This window comes from Thunnus maccoyii, chromosome 9, assembly GCF_910596095.1.
Source record: "Thunnus maccoyii chromosome 9, fThuMac1.1, whole genome shotgun sequence".
In the NCBI taxonomy this organism is placed as follows: Eukaryota; Metazoa; Chordata; class Actinopteri; order Scombriformes; family Scombridae; genus Thunnus; species Thunnus maccoyii.
The window spans coordinates 6,420,146-6,444,210 of record NC_056541.1 but is presented as its reverse complement, the minus strand read 5'-3'; the positions used below and the strand labels follow the sequence as shown (position 1 = coordinate 6,444,210).

The window sequence follows — 24,065 nt, the reverse complement described above, 5'->3', positions numbered from 1 at the left end:
AACACAACTCTGACGTATTGTGTTATCATCTTCCAAAGTTGCTAACAATTGCAAACAATTGCATATTTAGACACTCAGCAGACACAGAGCAACATTAGCATTCATTCTGAGTCGTGTGTCTGGCCACTTGACAAATATTTATTCTCCTTTTTAACTCTGTTTTTGGCTCTGTCAACACCTGAGGGAAACATCTGGTTCTTTTAGTTGTTAAATGCTACACTATGTTCATCAGCTGTATTCGGTAACTTTCAGATGTTTGGTGCTGGACAAGAGAGCACATACAGGGTTTTATGCTGAACAACAAAAACATAAAACAACTGTCTGCTAGTGCTTGAAACAAGGTTGATGATTGAGAAGTTGCAGATTGCAAAACAAAAGCAATAAATTTAAAGATCCTAAAAGGCTCCTAATAGAGCTGAAGGGAACTGCAGAGTTGGGTGATAATTGTCTGGATGGTTTGTCACAATTAGTGACCTCTTTCCCACACAATCATTTCATCCATTGTCATAAAATATTTGTAAGTGTAGCCTTAACTTTAACTAATTGTTTTTGGTTAAATTTATCTCTTGCACACAATATTATCTAATCTAATCTAATATGCATACGTAATCTAATCGATGTAGTCATCAATGTCTTGCAAGGAACAAGAACATGATGACAGGACGCTCCTCCTCGCTGTATTCGCCGGCTCTCAGAATGCCGCAGAATAGTGGTTGCACAAGTCTGTGATTACAAACATTCATGGAGTGATTTGGAAAGTATGGCTTGTTTCTCTTGCTCTCTTTCTCTGATGAGTGGAAAATAGATGTCCAGAATTAACAAGGTAGGGGGTGTAACGTGTTTGTGACTCAGATGCTTTAGAAGAAATGCTATTTGTGTGAGATGTTGAGAGTTCTCTGACTGATAACGTCTTTTCTTCTGCTTCTCAGGTGAATGAGATTTACCACGATGAGTCGCTGGGTGTCCACATCAACGTGGTCCTGGTGAGGATGATCATGCTGGGGTATGCCAAGGTGAGTTTCACAATCAGTTGTGACATGCTTAAAAATTTACAGAATATCATAGTGATTAAAACAGGAGAGCCTTTGCCCTCCCCCACAGTGCAAGATGATGTGTGTGTGGGAGACTTGGAGAGTAGCTGAGAGACAGAAAATGCTCCTCAACACTGAATACTGAGTTTTATCACATCATAAAGAAACTCAATACCAAAACAAACCTCATATTAGATAATAATAGACCATTTTCAATTCATCTAGAAATGATTGAATCCAGTAAATGTAAAAAAAAAAAAAAAAAGAAAATGAAAAATGGCCACCACAAGTTCTTCTGCCCTAAACACTAACTAAACACATTTCTAATAAAGATTAAAGACAGAATTTGGCTTTGAATGTTTTAAATTTAAAATGAGTTATTGTCCACTTAGTGACTAACGTTGCCACACTGTTACTAACTGTCAGTTGGTTTGTTGTGTATTGTGACTGACTAGCACCATGTTGGTGGTGGCTGGCTAGCATGTTAATGGTTAGCTCGCTAGCTGCAGCAATTTGCCAAATAGCCCTCCGAGTAGTCAGTAGATGACCAAGCCTCGAACCAGAACATAGTGGTTATTTCCAGAAAACACTCATATGAATTTCATTGATGTGATTGCGCCTTAATGGAAAAAGCCTGGAAGAAACTTTTTTTAACATTAGTGTAGTAGAAAGTACAATACAATTAACCTAGCAAACACAAAGGGTATGACCAGGATGGAAGTAACACTCTTCAAATAAACGTCATTTCAAAAGAACATTACTGTAAAAATAACACATTTAATTTGGTGTATAACAAACATAAATTCTCTTTTTTTATTCATTGTCACTGTGACAGATATAGTGCAGAGCGCTATATCTGTAAATGCCTCGTGGGACCAGTTTAGACAAAAGAGACACTGCACCCACACTTCCCCAGGCAAGGATGAGCTGAACGTCTCCGCACATACAAGACATTTCTCATCCTTGTCCTTGGAAACTGTGCAGTGGTTTAATCAGAGTAGAGCCTGCTGTAACACAAACTGTGTGACCGCATTAGCGGCGGGATGAAATAAACAGCTGTTACAATCGTCCCGACAAGGACTCCTGACAATTAAACCTGACTTGCTTCTATACTTAAAAACTCTGACATGACAAATTTCAGGATGTGTTAAAGTACTAAATAATCTGTCAAATGATCATGACTATGACAGATGAAGCACAGAACATCATTTTTCATTCAAAAAAATTACAGCTTGAGTGAATTTACTTACTGTGGTCAAAAACAGCTTTTTGGATAAAACTCTGTGGTAGTATGATTTATCCACAGGATTTTTAGAGGTTCTGGTAAGTGTTGTGTGCTGTATGTGCTGATGCAGTTAAACATATCAAACTTGTATGGACTCGGAGAAAATCACCTCGTTACTTTCATCCCGTGTTACTTTCATACCAGATTCCCTTACAATTCGTCCACAAGAATGGAAGAAAAGAAGAGTAAAATGCACAGCATCAGTAGCCCAATAGTTAACTTTACCTAGAATCAACATTAGCCTTAGACAGCTAGCATAACGGCTAATTTAACCTTTCAAATTATGGTCACAAAATAGCTAATAAATAGCTAATAAATGGAGTAAAAAGAGATAATGATTCAACAAAGGACTTTATTTAGAGAGTGAATTAAAGATTGGTCACAGATCTGACAAAATGGTGGATGTAACAACGTCTTTTGCTGAGAATCCACATAGCGAGTGAGATATAAGCGGCGTGTAAGCACGTTCTATCTGTTCAATCCACACCGACTCCGACTGTGTTCGGACGTTTCTGTCCACAGAACCAACCGTCTGTCAGTAGCAGCTCCTGGCGAGCTGAGAGAACAAACTGCCTTCACCAGGTTGACTGACAGCAGAAAATTACTGAACCAAAATAGTTTACATGTTGGCTCGGAATTGACAGTGTTTGTATTTATTGATTCATTGATTTTGTTTTTCCCTGCTCACCATGGTGGGTGAGGGGAATCTGCCTGTACAGGCAAGCTCGCAGGCAGACTGGGAGCCTTCATCAATCAATATAGAACCTGTTAATAAATTCAAAACACATATATACAGCGGTCATATGAGCAGCTGTCCGTGCAGATTACATGTCACTAAACGAACTGAGGAGAAAAAAATCGACTCCGAGTGTAAATCTCACAGATTCAGTGTGGATTGATGCATTTGATAAAATGGCAGCGTATCCGGTCCATGAGATGCACAAGCGTCAGCCATCAAAAACGCTTCCAAAAACACTTTCTATGTGGATTGGCTGTTATGGAAGTATGCAAGAAGTGGTTGCTATTAGCAACAGATTATTTAACTGTAACTATAACTTCTGGTGACGCCATCAAGTTGCTTGTTTTGCGTGACCAACAGTCCAAAACCAAATGATATCTAAATGACAATGATACATTTATTAATTTAACTGAAGAGAAAATCCCCTTAATTCAATTTTTTTAGTGACTAGTGAGATGACTTTTCCTGGATCAGGTTTTTAATTATTTTTTTTTTTACTTTTTCAAAAAGTTGTACACCATCAGGGTACAAACTATGCCCCAGCAAAACCTTATTAGAATGCAAATGCTAATAAGGATTTATTTAATTATAAAGCATAGTGAAGAACACACACACACACACACACACACACACAGACAGGTCCAAAGAATGCTATCCTATTAATAATAGGATGGCTAATTAACTGTTGAATGATTAATCCTTCAATCATTTCAGCGCCAATTAAGCAATATCACTTCAGGAGACTTTTCTTTATGTGCTGGAAATTGATGAAAAGAAGACACGGTTCAGTAACTATAAATTATATTAAGTTTATTCTCAATGGTTACCATCATTTCATACAGCTTTTCTATTTGATGTGCAGAATATTTTTCTCCTCTGCAGTGATGAGCCCAGATAACAGGGGCATTGGCTGGACACTAGCAGCACGTATCACCCTAAACATCAGCCAAAATGTTCAAAGAGCTCTAGCAAAGCAATGTCATGAATAAAACAGAACATTTATGGACAACATGCTGGAGATGTCACTGTAGCTGGGCAGCAGAAATCCTCCCGTGTCCCTTCACTACAATGAACATCTGTGCACAACAATTTGTGGTGTTTGTTGTGGAGAAACAAAAGGCTCTGACCCAGAGGCGAAGCATCAACCCATCATTACTGGCTGTAACAGCACGCATGAGAGAAAAGAAAGTCACAAACATTACTGCCTTGGTCAGATGAATATAAAAATAAAAAAAAATCACCCTGAAGTGTACCAACAGAACAAACTGAACCAAGACCAGCAGTCTACAGAGCAGTTTTTAATGCTTTTTTAAAATATAGAATGCAATGCAAACTCACAGTCTCATATCTGCTATTAATAATCTGCTCTCCATATGCACAATCACAATCATAGAAATTACAAACACAGAGAACTCAGTCCAAACGTGTCATAATTTTGTTAGCAGCATTGCTTTTTGTTCTCGTACTGTTATCTTAATAAGAAATGTGTGTTTAATTACTGCAGAGAAGTACTTATGTCAACCTCATGGAGCATGCTAGTGACACATGGCCATTAATAACGGAGTAGGGATGCTAAATAGGGAAGAAAATGTATGCAGATTACAGGGGTCAGCAACTCTCGCTCTCTTTCACACATGCCGTAAAAACGCATGCATGCACATTCACACTTGCACACAGACAATATGGAAAATAATCCGCGGGCTGCGGCAACAATTCATGATGTATGTTCGTCTGGAATTTTTCTTTTTACATTGTTAGGAGGAAATTCAGTTTGCTATCTGTTTATTATCATCCCAGAGGCCCCATGTTTAACTGTGTCTACTCATACCCGCTAGGATTAACAATCCGTGCAATATTAGGTTCCTGACAGAATACTAACATGTTCATTTACACAATCAAGGTTCAGTGGTAAACATTTCTCTCTCTCTCTCTCTCTCTCCCTCTGTTTCTCTCCTGCCTGTCAGTCCATCAGCCTCATTGAAAGGGGCAACCCATCACGGAGCCTGGAGAATGTGTGCCGCTGGGCATTTGTGCAGCAGAAAGGCGACCCTGATCATGCTGAACACCACGACCACGCAATTTTCCTCACTCGCCAAGGCTTTGGCCCCACAGGGATGCAGGGTAAGGCCCCCCAAGGACACGCCGGCATGGTTCAACTGTGAATGTTGCCTGCAGCATTTTGACCTGCCCTGTGTGGTTAATCTGAATACAGTTACAGGAGGCTCTCGATCCTAATACACATCAGTCAAAGCATCTTGTCTTGCAAAAATGTCCAACTTTTTAATCAGGACTGACTCTGTGGTTTATTTTTGGCATTAACGGACATAAGAGGCTCAGATTGCCCTCGATTCATTTTGAGGGATGGCACATCTTGTCTTGATGTTAAAGCCATCAAGCTATTATGCAAATTTCATTTTGCATGTTAAATGTGCAGTGAAGAAGAGGAAAGTTTCAAAGACATACGTAGCACTCATTTTCAAATCTGGTTCAGATTCTGTCTGATTTAAATGCAGCTATAACAATTTATTTTGTGCCCCAGTTGCTGTGGATGAAAGCACAGGGTGTGTGTCTGATCCAGAAAAACAACAAGCATATAAAAAGAATCCTGAACAATCAAAAAGTCCCTTTGTCGCCAATATCAAACGTAAATAGCATGAACAGTCCTCCCAAGGTAACACCTCCAAACCCCTGTGCACTTCATATTTGGCATCTTTCCTTAATTTCTATTCTTGTTGTAGAGGCCCTGGAAAAACTGGAAACCCAAGGCAATATACACTGTCTGTAAGATATTGACTGTTAGCCCCCGCTTCTTATTTTCTCCACAGCAGCCACACTGAAAGAATGAGAGGAAACTATCCAAAGTCAGTGCTATTGAAGGCATATTGAACTCTCTTTTAGCCTTTTTTATTTGCCCCTTTGATCAGCAGCTGCATTTACTTTTCACTTGGAGGCTAACATTGTGTGATTCAGCTTTGGCTAATCCGATAATTCCTTCCTTTTTGAGACAAAAGGGTAGGAATTGATAAAGTGCAGTATACAGGCATGTACCAGACATGTTTTACATTACCTGAAAAGACTGAGGCATTTGCAAACCTCATTGATGCAGTGGCATTTTGGCAGATTTATTGGGGTACATTCACAACAGTCATGTTTGAAGCTACTACTTTGTTTGGCCAGGTAAAAGCTCTGTCAATAATCATAACAATAATGTGTCTGTTTCTCTGGTCTGCAGTGCTTTTTACTCAAAATGACAACATAATCTGAGACATTCACAACCCTAAACAACACTAAAACACAAAATATCATGAGTAGAAGACGAACTTATATTTAAACTGAGCATCAAGGGGAAGTAAATCACTGCAGATAGTTTAGCTGAAGTTACAGGAATTGGAATCAGATTTGTTTTAACTCAACGAACAAAAGCAGCTAGTTTCACAGTGGTAAAGTGGTGCAATCAGCCAATAAACCTCCCAGTGCTGTTTTTACTCCAATTATAATGGTTACCACTGTTGTTGGTTACCTCTGCATAGCGGGAGGTGTTCTGATGCAATTATGCAATATTCCTCTGACAGTGTTCAACCAAATCTTTTTTCCTATATTTGGAGGAACTCTGGATAGGACACAAAGAGTTAGAAATATAAACTGCAATAACCAAGAGGTCTGGCATAATATTAGAAAATTCACTGTGGAGTAGTTTTGATATGTATAAATTCAATACTGAATGACAGAGAAACTCATGAGTTAATAAAAGATGCGCTATTCACTTACTTCATTAAGCATTAAGCAAATCTTAAGCTGGGGTCGTCAAAATAGCAGCTACCACAGTATCTAAACTTGCAAGATGGCTGGTTATTAAAACTTGGTCTAATAAACAAGCTACTTGTGAGTCCACAGCACTTTATTTACAAAGTGGGGGTCAGTTTTAATTTGGTAGTGTGGACACAAAATATTTGAAAATCCAACAAATGTAACTTTCTACATCCCTTCAGCTTGTTCAGGCATAAAGTGGAAATAGTATCAACATAGTGCACACGGTCAGCATGATGCAGCTGTGGCAAATGACCAGTGACCTGATATAAAGTGCATTATGTTGTACCTGATATGTGAGATACCTTTATCCACGACCGCATGAACAAATAGGAACTGAAACTAGAAGTGGAATCTGATATTTGGATTTTTGAAACTGAATTGTCCTCCAGTGGCACTAAAGTTTAGCAGACTTTCAGACATGGGAATAATCACCAAGCTATATGGTCAGAACATCTGAGTCTCTTGCCCATGGTCCAAGTTTTTCAGGATTTTTCATTGCGGGGGGAGGGGGGGGCGCTGGTAAAGACTAGAGATGTACTTAATTGGTTATCACACACAAAAAACAGTGCTCTGCTTCATCTAATTTGTTGTTGTTGCCTTAGAAAACCATGGCATTAACACACCAGTTCTGCTAGACTGCCACTTGTTTATGTTTGTGAGACACAAATCTGTTATGGTCCAACAGGCTTAAGTTATTGAATTAAAACTGTTAGAATTCACACATTAAGATTTAATTTTTGGTAGGTTTATTAGACTTAATTTCAGCACCATGCGCTGTTCAAATCACCCAGAGACAAGGAGTTTCTATGGGCATGACCCTTCTATCAGATGACCCTGTTTTAGGGTTGAACGATATACTGAGATATCTTGACTTATATACTGACTTATCTATTTTGAAGTTTCACTCTTGTTTATTTATAAATGGGTCATGTTTCATCCTCCATATGTCAAGAGATACAAAATTAACCCCCAAATTTATATAATTTATACCGACAATGTTGTAAATCAATGAGCAGGACTGTTTTATGGCAACATTGGATCTTCCAGGTATTTATTTAACTTGAAAACCAAAAAGAGACATGCCTGTCCTATTATTTTACTGTTTCTCTAAAGAATTTAAAAAAAAAAGAAGTCATTCATCTTGTGTCTCTGTATAAAAAGTTTCTGTAACTATGATAGAATTAAAAACAATCTTAAACCCCTGACCAAAATGTGCATTTCTTTTTACCAGCAGTGTGGATGGTATCAGGGGCATCGGGGATGGCGTGGTAGACTTGTGATTAGCGACAAGCTTAGGGCTTTGGTTTGATCCCATGAGCAACACACTGAACCGTTTCAGAGACACTTCACTACGCCAGCAGACCCAGAACACCTAATTAATAATCAAGGCATCTGCATCTACAGCAAGTGATGTACCTCAATCTTTGATCCTCCTCATCCTCCTTACAAAGAGGATACGAGACATTTTCATCTTGTTTTTATTCATTGATGAAAGTGTCAGTGGATTTCATCATAGTTTTTGTCATCATAAATTAGTTTTTATTTCATTATCGTCTCATTTTGTGAAGAAATGTTGACGAAAACTATGAGGAAAATGATTTGTCAACGAAATGAGCAAAAATGTCCGTTCATCCGAGAAATTCAATCATAGTGAGAAATGATTAAAAGACTGGTTTGATTTGTGGTTCGGATGTCTACATGATCAATGAATTTATTTTAGGACAGACCATAATTAGTGGCACTGTACCAAATGTGTTCTAGCGGCACTGTTCCAAAATCTATATTCCCTAATGTACTGTATGTCTTTGCCTGGCAGTGTGTGGGTCAGTTCTTGTTAAATCTATGAACATTTGTGGTTTGAGGTTATCAAACAAGGTTAATATCTGCTCATTCTGTGGCAGCTACAGTTGAAGTTTGTCATTTGTACCATACTGTCAGTTACTAATGTCAACATGTGGTCCCAGCGACTAATGGAACATCATGCCAATATCATATAACGTAGCAGGAAATAGATGGAAAATGAAAATATGAATTTCAATCACAACACTTCCTCCCCGCTGAATCGCCCGCTGAGTCTCCACCTCCTGCTATGTTTTTTAATTTAAGCGATATGACCCTTTATGTTGTGTGTTTGTCCTCTAAAAATTACATTCATTACAACTGATTTGCATACGTTTTCTAATTAAATGAATGATGAGAAAATGTTAATATTGAACTTTGTTTTCAGCAGCTAAAGCATAATTGACATTATAAGGATATATTAACTCAATTCAAAGCACTTTAGGTTATAGAAAAATCATACATTATATATATTATATTATTGAATATGTAAGTCACAGTCCTTGAATTGGAAAAAAACGATGAACATGATGGCAGCAAGCATGTTTCTCTTAAAATGTATTAGAAAAACAATGTTTTTCTTTTTTTCTAGGAGATAGATTTCCTGTAAAGCACATCAACAGAGACCATCCTTCCAAGAAAAAAAACAACTCATTGCTCATAATTGCCAGTGGTGACATTTAGCAGCCGTAGCAATTATGAGCCGGAGAAATGTAGGAAATCAGATGTCAGTACATAAAACACCAAAGTCTGCATTTAAAGGAGGTCGGGTGGATGGTTGGGTTAACAAAACACCGGAATTTGTCACAGGAGACCTCTGTTTGTTTCCCGTCTCCGACCGCGTGTTTCACATTTCCAACCACAAGTAGACTGTTTTTCCAAGCCATGACTACAATGTCCCCTAACCTTAACCACATGGTTATTATTGTAACCATGACGATGAAGGTTGCCTAACCTTAAGGACATAGTAACTTTAACCCAAAACATGTTTCTCTAACCTTAACAAAGTGATGATTTTAACCCAAACCATGATCTTTCCCTAAAGCTAACCAAGTGGTTTTGTGTGCCTAAACCTAACCAGACCTTAACCACAGTATTGTGACATTATAAAACATAATTGTTTTATTTGTTTTTGATTTGTAACAGTTTTGGAAAGTACTGATAAATTATGTCATCCTGCTCATTACTGCCGATAGGTGCGCCAGATTAGAAAATGCTCCTGTGTGTCGTTCTGGAGTGCAAAGGCAAACAACCTATTTGTTCGTTTATGGAAACTGGTTTTGTAAAAGGAAAAAAAAAACTTGACCTTTATGACTTTATAATCTGTTACAACACCCTTCATCCTCTCTCTTGATGTCCTGCAGGTTATGCTCCAGTCACAGGAATGTGCCACCCAGTCAGGAGCTGCACCCTCAACCACGAAGACGGCTTCTCCTCAGCCTTTGTTGTGGCTCACGAGACCGGACATGTGTAGGTTCCTGTTATTGTTGTTGTTCCCTCTCTGTCTGTGTAGGTGTTCAGTGTTCCTACATAAACACATACAATACATACTCCTCTTCTTAAGGTTACGCTGTGTTGTAGTGCAAGGGAAATGATTGTCCTTCTGCTTAATACCACAGCTGCACTCGTCCCACATGTGTGAACAACTTCCTAAGGCTTTTTTGTCCTGTGATCCCTATGTTATGTGACACGGGGGACCTTTTAGCAGATTGCCCTTGAGCGCTCTAACAGCGAACATGTTAGCCTTTATTGAATTTCATGGTTTGTTTATCAAGCACATGTCCAAAAACACAAGAACTCAGCCACCATTTGTTTCACTCAGCCACTTTTTCCCTTTCCAACTCTTCAATACACTCTACAAATAGTCTATACATCCTGCAACATTTTTCACTTCCAAGGTAAAGATCAAAAAATAACCACTCTCTCTCTCACAGACATACAGAAACACCAACTACACACATAAACACAGCTGGAAAATGTACTGAAGCCTGCAAAGACTGAACACCAGAAGTATCAGAAATAAGCACATATTGAACGACACACTGAATCGGCCGAGTCAGCCCCTTAATGCTGCGGATACGCAAATATCATAATCACCAAAATATGCAGGTTGGGTATTTCTTGCTCATTTGCATGCACAGAAAAGGAACAGAAGGAAAAAGGCTATTTTTGAGGGAATTATGGATAGAGTTTGGATGTAATACAGAGCTTGATCATACAGCCAACTCTGGTCAGGCAAAGAAAAAGTTCTGCACATAGTCAGTTTCATTTCAAAGACCTGAGCTGTGGATAAGTTTCATAAGATAGAAAAAGCATAGCAAAGGACTCTCCTTTCAGCAGATGAATGTGTCAGTCTTCACATACAGTACATCATTCTGCATGGTGAAGGTCAGACATCCGAGAGAAGTAATAATAAACACATTTTTGGGGTGGAGGTGGATTTTAACTTTAAAACTCACGCTTTTCTCTGCTTTTTTCTGTTCGTCAGGCAGTGACCTTCAAGACCATTTAGCTTAACCGCAAGTTATGTTTCATATTACAGTTCAGTGGACAAAGGAAATGAGTTAAAGGTTTGGAAAACATTGAACTGGAGAGTATGAATGAAATTTGAATTGAGAATCGATTCTGAATTGAGTCGAAGTGTGAGATTCTCAAAAGATTCCCACCCATACTTTTACTTTTCAGACTGTTCTTCTGAAAACAATCATTTCTCCTGCTCAGTGTGTGTAGTGGTGATGAAAAAGCAAGCAATATAAAAAAAACAAGCTTAGTGGAAACAACAAGCAGCAGAAGGCAAACAATTAGAATTGTTAAGAACTACAAACAGGACAAGCTTTATCGACCAATTGTCCACAGCAACTGGTCCAGACTGGAGTCGACTCTGTCCGATGAGATACAAGATGGAGTTAGGCCTGTAGATGCAAGGATTAAAGAGATCATGTCTCACAATTTGGAGACATAGACAACATCGATATCATATGGCCTCGAAAAAGTGGACTTTATATGTGAAGCAGACTGCAGATCTGAAGACCATCTGCAGGGTTGGACCTAAGTTTTGTTTGTTGCTTTTTATTGTTTGAGCTTGTTGAAAATTGACAGGACTGGCGGCGTAGAGAAAAAAGAGAAGATGTCCTTCCAACCAGCTGAAACAGCAAGGATCCATCCTTTTGAAATGTCCCCGAGCGGGACACAAAATCCTCCAACTTCACGGTTGTTGCTCTGCAGCTGACCATGGGGAGAAAATGAACAGAGGGTTTCATCTTCAGAGATCAATAGCCTTCCACAGGAAGAAAAAAAAAATCAATGTGGGAACCAGGAGTTGTACTGTACACATACAGCTTTGCAGTGCTGAGAGGAGATCCTAGAGGAGACATTCTGAGACAACTCTTCGCATTCAATTTCAAGATTAAAACCTAGTAAAGCAAAATACAGCTTCCAGAACCAACAACAGCTGCTAAACTGAAGAACAGCTAAGAGAAGGAAGGAGGGTGTTTGAAAGTGTTTTGTAAGCTGAGGAGATGAATGGCTGCATGAGGCAGAGACAGAAGAAAAGATCTTTAAATGCTCAATTAGTGAAGTGCTACAAATTAGATTGTGGGGATATATATTTGTGGATGATTATGTCACAGATATGTTTGCATATTTAAGCATTAATTTGACATTATGTCATCAGTGCAGCATCTGGGGACCACTGGCAAGACTGTTCACTGCTGGGGAGGACACTTGTAGCTTGATAATTAGAGTAAATTGCCATTATGTTTCTCTTTATTAATTCAAAATGACCTTGTGTTCATGCCAGCCAGTTTCAGTTTGGAGGGGAGGCGGTTATTTCGTTTTGTAAGATTTCAACAATGATTATCGAGCTGTTATTTCTGTAAGTTGGCTTAGAATGACACGTCTTTTGCATCATCCATATTCATCCAATTGCTATTTTTGTATCCCTGCTTGTGTCTCTTGTTTTTCATGGATACGTTAGGTAGCTATGTGTGAAGATGTCTATTCTTAATCACTGTTACAGTGTATAGCTTTGATTGGTCGATTGTTTCTCCAACCAGGAGAAATAGCTGTCATTTAGAAAAACACCAGACCTTCCTGAATTGCTAAACAACAAAACAGAGATTTGAGCATTAATACAGATGTCTGAAAACAGCCTACGATCCCTTAAGCAAAAAAAAAACCAACTCATAACTTTTAGCAATAAGTTTTCAATTGCATTTAAGCACATTTTGTACTTTTCAAAGTTTCAGTACTGTTACAGTACAGTTTCATGATTTTCTGGTTTTAGCTGTCAGCTCACTCGCCATAGCTGCCCTGACCATCACTTTCCTTTTTGCTAGCTGAAATTAATTTTGCTTCATGGACAGGCCTTACTGTGTTTCCAGCCTGCAGTAATGCAGCATGAGATCGAACAGTATACCAGGAAAACAACAACTTTCCCTCGCAGATGGAGACAATAAGCACATAAAATTACATTAAACTCCATGAAAAATAATCACTCTCATCATCTGTCTTCGTGTACTCCAGATCAGCCTTTCGTTAAGGTTTACAGAAAAACATATTGGTGCCAGGTTCACCTGTGGTGGCTGAGTAGATTTTCCTAAATCACGTTTTAGCTGGAGATACTTGATGCTTCATACTACCTTGCTTGCTTCTCTCAGAAGGAGTTGCAGACACCGTTCTCACAGGCCTGAATTATCCTACTTCCACCTTCCCTTTTGTAACATAAGTAAAACATCTGAACTGTGCATCTCTACACTTAAAGTGGGATTTTCGTTTGACGTAAAGCAACTTTGGTTCATAAAGGCTCTCTAGCAATGAAGTGGAAATGATCAACCAGGAATAATTGCTTCAGGATTTTCCATCTCCTCATTCGACTGCCGCACTGAAACTAAGGATTTGAAATCCAAGAGCAGGCATGTACCCTCTTTGTTTTAATTAACCAGTTGCCATGGTTTTATTTAACATGACTTCTCACAAATGTCAGGAAGGTAATGTTAGATCATTATTTCCTCACACATGCAGTGTTCCCATGGGGAGAATGAAGCAAGTTGAGTCTTTAATCAAGCCACCCCTTGTTTCTAAGTAATCATGTATCAAATTAATCATGTGACTATTGATTCAAGAATATTTAAGATGTGACCTTTGTGTTATCACAGCAAAGACCTTATTACTTTAAGTATGTATATACATTTAACAGTCTTTTGAAGGTGTCATAAAGCACTATATGAGGTTTCTGTAAATTTAGTTCATTTAAACACATGTGCAGTATGTCCTAATACTATTTAGGACAAATTAGTATGCCAAGTTTAAGCCAACAGAGGCTCAACAGAAGATCAGAGGATCTTTGTAGCGGCCAAAGAAGAGTCCGAGGGGTCGTTGATTTAATCAGCAGCAAAGAGAACAGAAGACAGACAGACAGGGTGACATTGAAGACTGTCTGGGTGCAAAGCTGATGCTTTTATTGTAAAGGACAATGTGTCACCACTATATGTAAGTGATTACACATGAGGAGGTGCCCTGATATATGGGAATAATAGACGAGAGTCCATTATCTTATGGATAAGAACTCCTGGGGGTGAACAAGTTCCTATGACACGTTGCCCGATAATGTCTGAAGGCTGAAGTGTTTATAGCTGTTCTGAATAGAGTTGTGAAGTTAGAGGGGCAGTTGGTTCTGGTATTGTTTTCCCCATTCTGTATTCCCATTTCAAATATTTCTTTAAACAATATCCTCAATATTACTCAACATAGAAACTCAGGACTATCTTTTATAATGTAATGATCCTATAGGTTAATATTATGACCACCAGTTTCAATTATTTCAACTTTGTTTCTGAGAAATCACTTTCTGTCTGTGATTTTGGCCACAACCGCCATTGCTATGGAGAAGAAGCCGGTCAGAAGTACGAATCAGAGCTGTTATGAATTCAAAACGCTTCTTTGTTGGAGCTGTAAAAAAAATGGCACTATAGTAGCTGAATTCACTCATAAATGACCCAGAAATTAAAACTGAACTGATTTACGCTGCAGATTATAAAATTTGTTTTCTCAACACTGTAATCTTTAGCTTCTGCCTGCCGTTAGCGGTGCAAGTGAGCAAATTTTAAGCTCTGTGATTGGCTGTTTCTTGCTGCAATGTACCTTAGGAGTCGTAGTTAACTTCTACCCCCAAATTTTTATGTTCCCATTCATATACTTTTTAATCAAGGAGCCAGATATTGTCTAACACAGTAGTTCATCTCTTGGACTAATGATTTAACCGGGAGAGTTTTATGCCGAGCGGAGCTGTAAAAGTGCTCAAACTGTGAGTCATGCAACATTGTCTACGGGAAAAATGAATGGCATTTTAACTTCCAACTGTCAAAGTAATTACTTTTACTTTAATTTATAAAGTAATGTGTGCGTTTAGAAGTGGGCGGACAACACATTGTACAAACTACTTCTTTCAAGCATTTTATGCCTTCATTAAATAGCAGACAGTTGAGAGATGACAGGAAAGGATGGAAGAGAAAGAAAGAGATGACAAGGATGTGAACCATCCACTGAATAACTTTTTATTTAAAAATTAATTATGACAAACGCAAAGCAAAAGAACTTAAAAGAATTTAATACAACTTGGATAGTGATTTAGAGCAGTAGTTGAACTTTTGATTCTAGCTCGAGGTTTCCTGATACATGTGTCATCTGCCAGCCAATCAGATTAGGAGTACTGTCTGTCTGTCTGCCGGTATATATTGAAGTAAACATCAGTGATATTAAAATGTGATTTTGTGAACTGAGAGAGGTTGTCTGCTCCCACATGCCTTAATGAAAAGACTCATAGTTAAAAGTTCAAAGTTAGTAACAAACCAAACTGTTGCGGTTCAACTAGCCCTCATTAGAGTCATACAGTTTGAGGGTTTATTTATTCTAAAAAATAAAATTTAATTTAATTATCAAACTAATTTAAGTATACTGGTAGGCTACATACAAGTATTGTTAAACATTATAGCAAATTGGGGCTTCAAGTAATGATTATTTTCATTATTGTAGTTGTTTGGTCTATAAAATGTCAGAAAATAGTGAAAAATGTCAGATCACTGTTTCCTAAGTTTTGTCCCTCCAGCAGTCCACAACCCAAAGATATTCAGTTTACTGTCACAGAGGACTATAGAAACCAGAAAATATTCAGATTTAAGAAGCTGGAACGAGAGAACTTCAGTATTATTTCTTAAAAAAACTACTCAAAACAATTAATTGATTATCAAAATAGTTGGTGATTCATTCTCTGTCAATTGTCTAATCTATTAATAATTAACTAATCGTTGCAGCTCTACAGCAAATTTGAGCCTGAAAGTTCATTCTTGACCTTGGAAATAGTAGAATGGCTAAAAGCACATTTGTTTTGCAGTAGATCTACAGCACATTAAGCACTACATTTCTCCCCTCTTAAACCAGTAACTGTTTATTTCAAAATGTGTGAGCAAAATCAAATGGCTTAATGCGCTACAGATACAGTGAAAGAGTTCACACGCCAAGTCAAAATATTTCTCCTTGCTCCTGACATGCGCTTTTTGTTTTTTATGCAAGGAATTTAAGAAAACATATGGATTCACTGTGCAAAACTTTCTGTTTTTAAACACTTCTTTTAGATGATGGATTCGAGAAAAAAAAAAAACTTTGTACAGTGAATCCATGTGTTTTTTGTTAAATTCCTTGCATGGATTTGCATTACAAAACAAACAAGCTGACACTGGAGCTGCAAAAGCCTCTTCAACATTTCATGCATTTCTAAAAATAACTGCAAATGCATTTGTGTGGTGACAGAACGTACAGTACAGTATCGACATCTCATCTGCTGACACAAGTATTTATTGATGATTCTTGTATGTTAGAAAAACATGAGCTTTGTTAGGAGAAAGCGCAGCACAGTATGCAGCGATTCACAATGAACGCATTGTCCTCTTTGCAAAAGTATGATGGGTTTTTTTTTTCAGCTCTCTCTCTCTCACACATCACATCACTCAGGCAGCATGATGTGTTGTAGGTTGAACAGCGACAGCACATCCTTAGTATCAGCTGAACGTGCAAATAATTGTTTTCCAATGATTAGAAAACGCATATGAATCTATAAATGACTCTCTGAACATTTTTTCTTACGACATCTAGCACTCAACTTTCAAATAATGCACTTCACTGTCATCATAGAGACATAGACAGAGGCGGCAGCTATTGGAAAATACAGGATATGCTGACAAATAATGCATAACGATAGCTTAAGCTCAAAAGGAGCCACGTTCTATAAAAAACACACTAAACAAAGAGAGGCACCCACCATCTGTCCTCTTTATAAGCCAATTCAGTATAGCTGTTTGAGGCAGAGTATTGTTTTTCATGCTTATGCGTCTGCTATTAATAACGATCACAATAATGACTGTATAAGTTCGCCTTACAAGCTAAATCTGCTGGGTCCAATTACGTTTTATAATGTTTTCTTCCTTCTCCCGCAGGCAGCAGATATCAGTACTTTATGTATCGGTACACAAACATTAAACTTAAAGCATATGACTCCCATTTTGGTTTAAAGTGTTGTTGCAGCAAAATCAGTTTAAAACAATTTTCTGTTGGACTCGTCATCTAAAAACTATGTGAAGCACCTTTTACATCAAAGCAGACCAGAACATCAAGAACTTTAGAGGAAATGTTCGTTCAATTTAAAGTCTAGTTGGAAAAGAATCTCACTGCACACTCATATAATATCTCACCTCAGCTATTATTCAGACTCAACCTCCATTATATAACAATATTTGAAGCATGAAAGTTCACTTTTGACATAAGGAACATTTTGACAAAACAATACCAACTTAAGGTCCACTTTCTGGAACTTTCAACCACATCACATTTTATTGATTGAAGTTTCATCTGTTCCATCCATGTTAAGCATGAAATTTTACCCTTGCCCTTAGAGATAATAGTACAGCATAGTAAAACAAGACCAAATCCACCTATGAAGACCCTGTTAAATAGTTTAAAGCTTCAGGAAAAGCCATTAAACTGACCGTGAGTTTAGATTCTTTTGTCAAACATATTGAATATTTTTTTCTTTGGCCCCATTTTTTTTTCTGCTTCTCAAATCAAGTACATCAGTTCTTCTTAAAACCATCTCATTAACACCGTGATAGGATTTAAGATGAAGCTGGAGCATAAGTTTAAATGCATGTTGTGATTCCAAAAGTTTTCTGCAGAGGCAAAAGATTTTCTCTGTCTGGTCAGGAAGTTCATTTAGGTTTATGTTTATTAGAAATGTAAAAAAAAAATCAGCCCACAGGTGGAAGGTTTTGTTAGAATGATTGACTCCTTTAAGGGTGCTTTCACACCTAACTTGTCTTGTTTGCTTCAAACTAACTGTGGTGTGTTTGTCTTGTTTGGTTTGGTTTGTTTGTGCTGGTGTGAAAACTGTCAACTGAATTCTGTCGTGACCTGTGTATCATTATTTATGACATATGGGAAGCCTGGACTAATAATCGTGAACTTTGTGACACCAGAGAATATAAACAAACCCATTAGCTGCAAAAAAAGTGCAGCATGACCCTCTTTCAGTCTCTAGAACTTGAATTTCCGACATACAGGTGGGTCTGTGTGACGCTGATAATGCAGAATGAGTCACCAGAAAAGTTCAGCGAACGAGTTAAAAATGTGAACACAAACTTGATCACAAATGAAAAGAAATACTGTAATGTATGTTTGTTTGTTTTTTTCCCCTCGGTTCTGAGCAACTGAACCAAACCGGGTGTGAAAGTGACCTAATTCAGACCAGGAGCTTTGTCTGCATTGAATTAATGGTAGCAAACAGATGTAGTGGTTGTTTACATCAGGGACACAGTAATTTTATTTCCCCCATCAAGAACAACATGTTGAAGAGTTTCTCCGCACATGCTCGCTAAACATTATGTTGAAAGTACCATCTGTATTATGAATGACATCTGTGCTGTTTCTGAGCTAAGAGAACACCTGGCGTTCCTATTACAGCTACTACACACATGGACTACAGCAGGCGCACACAAAGGCACACACTCTGCCAAAAACCTGAGAGAAAAGCAAAGTTTTAAGACTGCTTTTAAAAGAAGATAAAGTTGCAGCAAGTTTTGAGACATCCAGTGGTCGATGTCATCACTGCACCTAAGAAACTCATATCCAGGACTGAGGCCGTCCAAGGAAAGTGAGACGTACAGCTGTGTATCATCAGCATAGGAATAGTAGGATAGATTGTGATTCTGTATGATGGTATCAAGAGGGAGCATGTGTAGATTGAATAGCAGTGGACCAAGAGCAATATATTGTCACCACTGGAAGGTAGAGAACAATGAGACCAGCGGGTGGATAAGGTCACTTTGTGCAGATGCACACAGACAGCTGAGAATTTGTGTTTTTCTTTTCATTCCACTGGTAAACAATTTTCTTTTTTTATACAGAAGACTGAGTGAAATTGCCAGTGTGCATGGGTGAAAATCATATATCTGACCTACCATGGTAGTGCTGTATTGTATGGTGGGAATGTTTGATAGAGGATTTGAATGACTGCAAATGAATGAGTGTGTTTTCTGTTTAAATGTGACATTTACAGTCTTAGTTACTTCAGAACTGATGATGGTAATTGTATGTTTGCACTGCTAAAAATGTGTGACAGTTCCAATGTTGTTTTTCAAAAATGTACCCCAAACTAAAACTAACCGGTTTTCCAAATTTGAGTCAATCAGGACAGGTAATCATGAATCCAAGTTTTCTAAATATCTGCATGTGAAACAAGAATGACAGTTACACTGGTGGAAAATACATTCAAAAGGGTGCTATTTCAATAAAATGAAAAAATATCTGTATTGTTATCTGCCAAAATGAACATTATAGGCAAAATACCATGCATCCCAGAAAAACACAAAAGAAATTTTATATTTTCATTGTCATGAATTTTAAAATATATCAGAAGAAGGATGAAAATATAAAGGTAAAGAAAAAGGGAGATGATAATAGTGATATTATAGCTAATATAACTCATAGTACATAAGTAATAAATATTAGATAAATGTAGTGAAGTAAAATTAAATGTAAAAAGTGTCACAAAATAGAAAAAGCCTGCATTTGTACTTAAGTATATTTAGTTACTTTTCACCTCCAGCCACAGATACATGATACAAGCTTCTGTATAATAAGTCCTTGGGGAGGTATATCTTGATGTCCTACAGTTTTTTTTTAAATATTTGCGTGTGTGTGCCTGTGGGAGCAGGTTGGGCATGGAGCACGACGGTCAAGGCAACCGCTGCGGGGACGAAACAGCGATGGGAAGCGTGATGGCTCCTCTGGTGCAGGCGGCCTTCCACCGATACCACTGGTCCATGTGCAGCGGACAGGAGCTGAAGAGATACATCCAGTGAGTTCATGTTTGCAGTTCATGTTCACACACAGTGAGGTGGACGTAAACAAACATATACGATACTGTCTGAAAGATTTGAAATGCTGGTCTGTCTTGACCATATGATTTTACATTTGAAGACTTTGACTTCATAGCTGTCTTTACTGTTTTTGCATATATGTTATTGTGTCTTTTGACACTAGGGATTAGAACTACACAACCCTCCAAAATGGTTATTTCAATGTTAAAAATAATCAAGATTTTTGCCTCTGGATCTGAATCTGCTTAAAGATACACTCAATGACATGAATCATGCTTAATGTCTGATGTCTTTCATGATATTTGGAGAATACTTAAATCCTTTCCAGGAATATTGGAGCTTTGTTCAAAGATGAGCAATTGTGCAACTTTTCATTTGAGTCAGAGTCATGACCAACGAGTTATGTGTGTTTATATTTTTTATGTTCATGTAAAACCATCTCTAGATGAATAATCAACAAATTTTGATAGCTTTGATTTATAACTTTTGTCAAAATTTTCAGTTGCACAATTGTTTGTTTGTTTATTTATTTGGACAATATCAGAAATAGAGGATGACATGTAAAAAGTCAGATAAAAAAATTACAACAAGTTGAAACATTAGGGAAAAAAAGCTAAAACGTTTATCCTGTTGCTCCCCATCACAACAATATTTTATGTAATACATAGGAGCAAAATATCTACAATCAACATTCATTCACTCATCTGTTCAAACCAGAGTCAATAAATTGTTCAAAATAGAAAAGGTACTAAAAGTTAATTTTTTAACACTAATGCATTCACAAAATAACTGTATAAAAGCATTATAGTATATGAAAAATACACTTCTTCTGGCTTTATCAAATATAAAATCTGGTGACGAATAGAAGAAAATTAGTTGGAGTGTTGAAAAAGATTCAAAATGGTTTACAATTTGTTTACATAGGAATGAATGTGACCTATAGTTTACTGAAATGTTTCTACAACCAAGAGATAATTCACATTTTCTTCTACACTTTGGTGTAAAATGTAAAATTCTTAATAATCTAAATAAGTGGCACTAACTGCTCGATAACATGATCTGTTTTTTCTTTGCTCATAATTAAACTTTCTACCACGTACACACATTATAGGAAACTAACATAATTTCCTTGGTTGGGAAGTACTTCTTACTATATTACATAATGTTGTACGGTGAATAAGGTGAGATACAATAAGCTTCTAGCTTTTAATGTTTATCATCAAAGCACAGAAACAGTAGGATTAAACATTACATGATGTGAAATGTCTTCCTGCATTTGAAACGGCGTCATACCATCTACAAACAGGACACTGATGGAGCTTGTATCTTTCCAGCACATGCTTCCATGACATGTGTTCAGTTCACAGACATTGAGCTCTTCACTCAGCTAGAAAAGAATCAATTTGTGACAGGGACAAGTTCAGCAGAGCATGGACACCAAAGTACTGACTGTGCATTAAAGGAGATGACAATGGCAATCAATCGCCGTACAGTATACTGTGTTTTCAGAGAAGCCCGCGGCTGTGGATCCGTTGCTGAGAAAAATCAATATATTCTGTGATAATATAGGATCATAAACATGAAAGCTTTGGTTCTGAGGGAGAGAGAGAGAGAAAGCTCGGTGAGGGAGCTGCTGAGGTGAAATCTATTAGATGTTTAAAACCATTTTACACTACGAAAGGCACATATGCCCTGTCTGACTCTGAGCAGACTTTAGCTGTGCCCTTGCCTTTAAAAAAAAAAAAAGCAACCAAGCTGGGATTTACTGCAGCTGAGCCACTCCTCACCACCTGGTCATATGCAGCCAAATCTATCCATGAACTGAAACATAAATGCTTGACTCTTATTGAAAAACGAAACAAAAACAACTTACTGTTGACTGAATTTAAAGCCTTTGACATTCCTAACAGAATATTCACAGGGATCAAATGATGATGAATGATGCATGTTTACATAAGTAAGCAATTAGAGGCTGCAAAACAACAGACCACTAAACTGTTGGATGTTTTGGATTCAGAACACGACTTTCTTTCGGTTTATTGGCTAATTAATTATGTGGTAAATGAAACTGCGAGATGCCACCTAGAGGCCCAGGCAGGCTGAATACAGGGAACGGAGATGAAGATTGATTCGATTGCAGTGTATGAATAGCTCAATATACTCATTGTGTATTAGATTTGATTTATTAGTCTTAAATTACTCAGTCAGTGAAACTTAGGAAAGGAAGGTAATGTACTGTAGCTTTTGAGATGCTGGAAGATGTTTAATGTAACATGTGCAGGAAGTATTGACTCTAACTGACAGTAGCTTAACATCAGTCCAAAAAAATGCAAAAAAAAAGTTTTTCTGTTAAAAAGAGAAACTCAGCAGCAGAGTAGTGACTATGACAGGACTGTGTTGTTATATTTATGGATTTAACGCTGTGGATGTGCACATTATCCACAACAACAGGTAAATATGGGACAAGAGTTTAGTTTTGCATTAATAAATCTGCAGAGATTTAAAACTGGACTAGATCAGAAAACAATGAGACTTCAATATACTTATAAAACAAGGAAAATTAGGAGTAAAGATCTGTCATATATATAAGATATAAGATAAATATAATATAAGATAAATAAGATATAAAAAGATATAAGATATAAAAAGCCTGGTTCCCTTTTTGAGAAGTTACAGTACAAAAGAGGTTTGAAAAGCACCTTTTTGTCTTCATCAGGATGTACTGTCGATGTTGATTTCCTGCCCTGTGTCACCTTTTCTTTTTTCCTTTTTTTGTTTGTTTGTTTTTTATTCCCTGATAGCACATATGACTGTCTCCTGGATGACCCCTTCAAACACGACTGGCCGCAACTTCCTGAACTCCCTGGCATCAACTACTCGATGGACGAGCAGTGTCGATTTGACTTTGGAGTTGGTTATAAGATCTGCACTTCAGTGAGTACAGCCCTCAGGCTTCCATTTAGTGGATATGTGCCACCTGCACACTCTGTACCCTGTCCTGAGAAAATATGTCTTGAAGTGAAACTCAGCAGTGAAAAAGGGGAGGAAAAAAAAGAATCCAAACAAACTTAATTTTCTCTCAAGTAGCCAAGAAGAATAAGATGTCAACATCTGAAACTTTTTCAGGCTTTAAAAAAAAAATGGCACTTGAGCTGAGCAGAGCCTAGAAGTTCTGGTGAGCTTTTCACAGAAATACGTGCAGGAGATGCTGATGGCAACCATCTGGGAAAACTGACTTTTTAAATATCAGCAGACTCACACTAGCAAGAATCAGACACTAGATTAGTGAGCACTTCAAACAGACATCTGCTGATTTTACCACAGTCACACCTGCTATCTGGCTAGCTCTCTGCAGATGGCAGGATGATAAATATTCTGTCACTTTTCTCCTGTTACTGCTCACTCCACCTTGATCTACAGTATGATATCACATTATTCATTGCACAGATGAGCAGAGATCTTAATACGAGCAGACATCTAACAGAATTAAAGATTTGATTTATCGCCTTGCAAAATGCAGGAAAAAATAATGTTATTGCTTTTTTTTTTTGCATTTGGGGGAAGGTTTTTCTGCCTTGTTTGTTGAAATATTTTATGAGGAGGGTTCAATATTGAACACTTGAAAATGCAAACACAGCAGGTGGTGGTGGGAGTTCTTTATGTTTCACTTTTAATGAATGAGAAGTTTTTGTTCGGAATGAGTACGTGCAGCAAAAGTAAGTTTAGGAAGTGAGAAATGACAGCACCTGCTGAGTAATTGATATAATGAGGATGATGATCAGCATCGTGCAATGCAGAAAACATCACACCCTTTCTTCTAGACTTGTTCTGTCGTTTATTAAAGTTTAAAAATGCTCACATCATTTGCAAGAAATTAGTCATTTTTGGGGTTGGATTTTGGCAGAATGTAGACATAAAGGACTGGGCAGAGGCCT

At 37.6% G+C, this 24,065-nt stretch overlaps 1 protein-coding gene across 1 annotated transcript in view; it reads left to right on the top strand.

The window, feature by feature from the left end:
• Positions 1-24,065, top strand: part of adamts3 (ADAM metallopeptidase with thrombospondin type 1 motif, 3) — a 152,461-nt gene that overhangs the window by 77,580 nt on the left and 50,816 nt on the right. Inside the window, exons 6-10 of the mRNA XM_042422035.1 lie at positions 930-1,013; positions 5,020-5,176; positions 10,069-10,174; positions 19,965-20,108; positions 22,932-23,064. Of these exons, the coding sequence (XP_042277969.1) occupies positions 930-1,013; positions 5,020-5,176; positions 10,069-10,174; positions 19,965-20,108; positions 22,932-23,064 (624 nt within the window). The remainder of the gene's footprint in view (positions 1-929; positions 1,014-5,019; positions 5,177-10,068; positions 10,175-19,964; positions 20,109-22,931; positions 23,065-24,065) is intronic.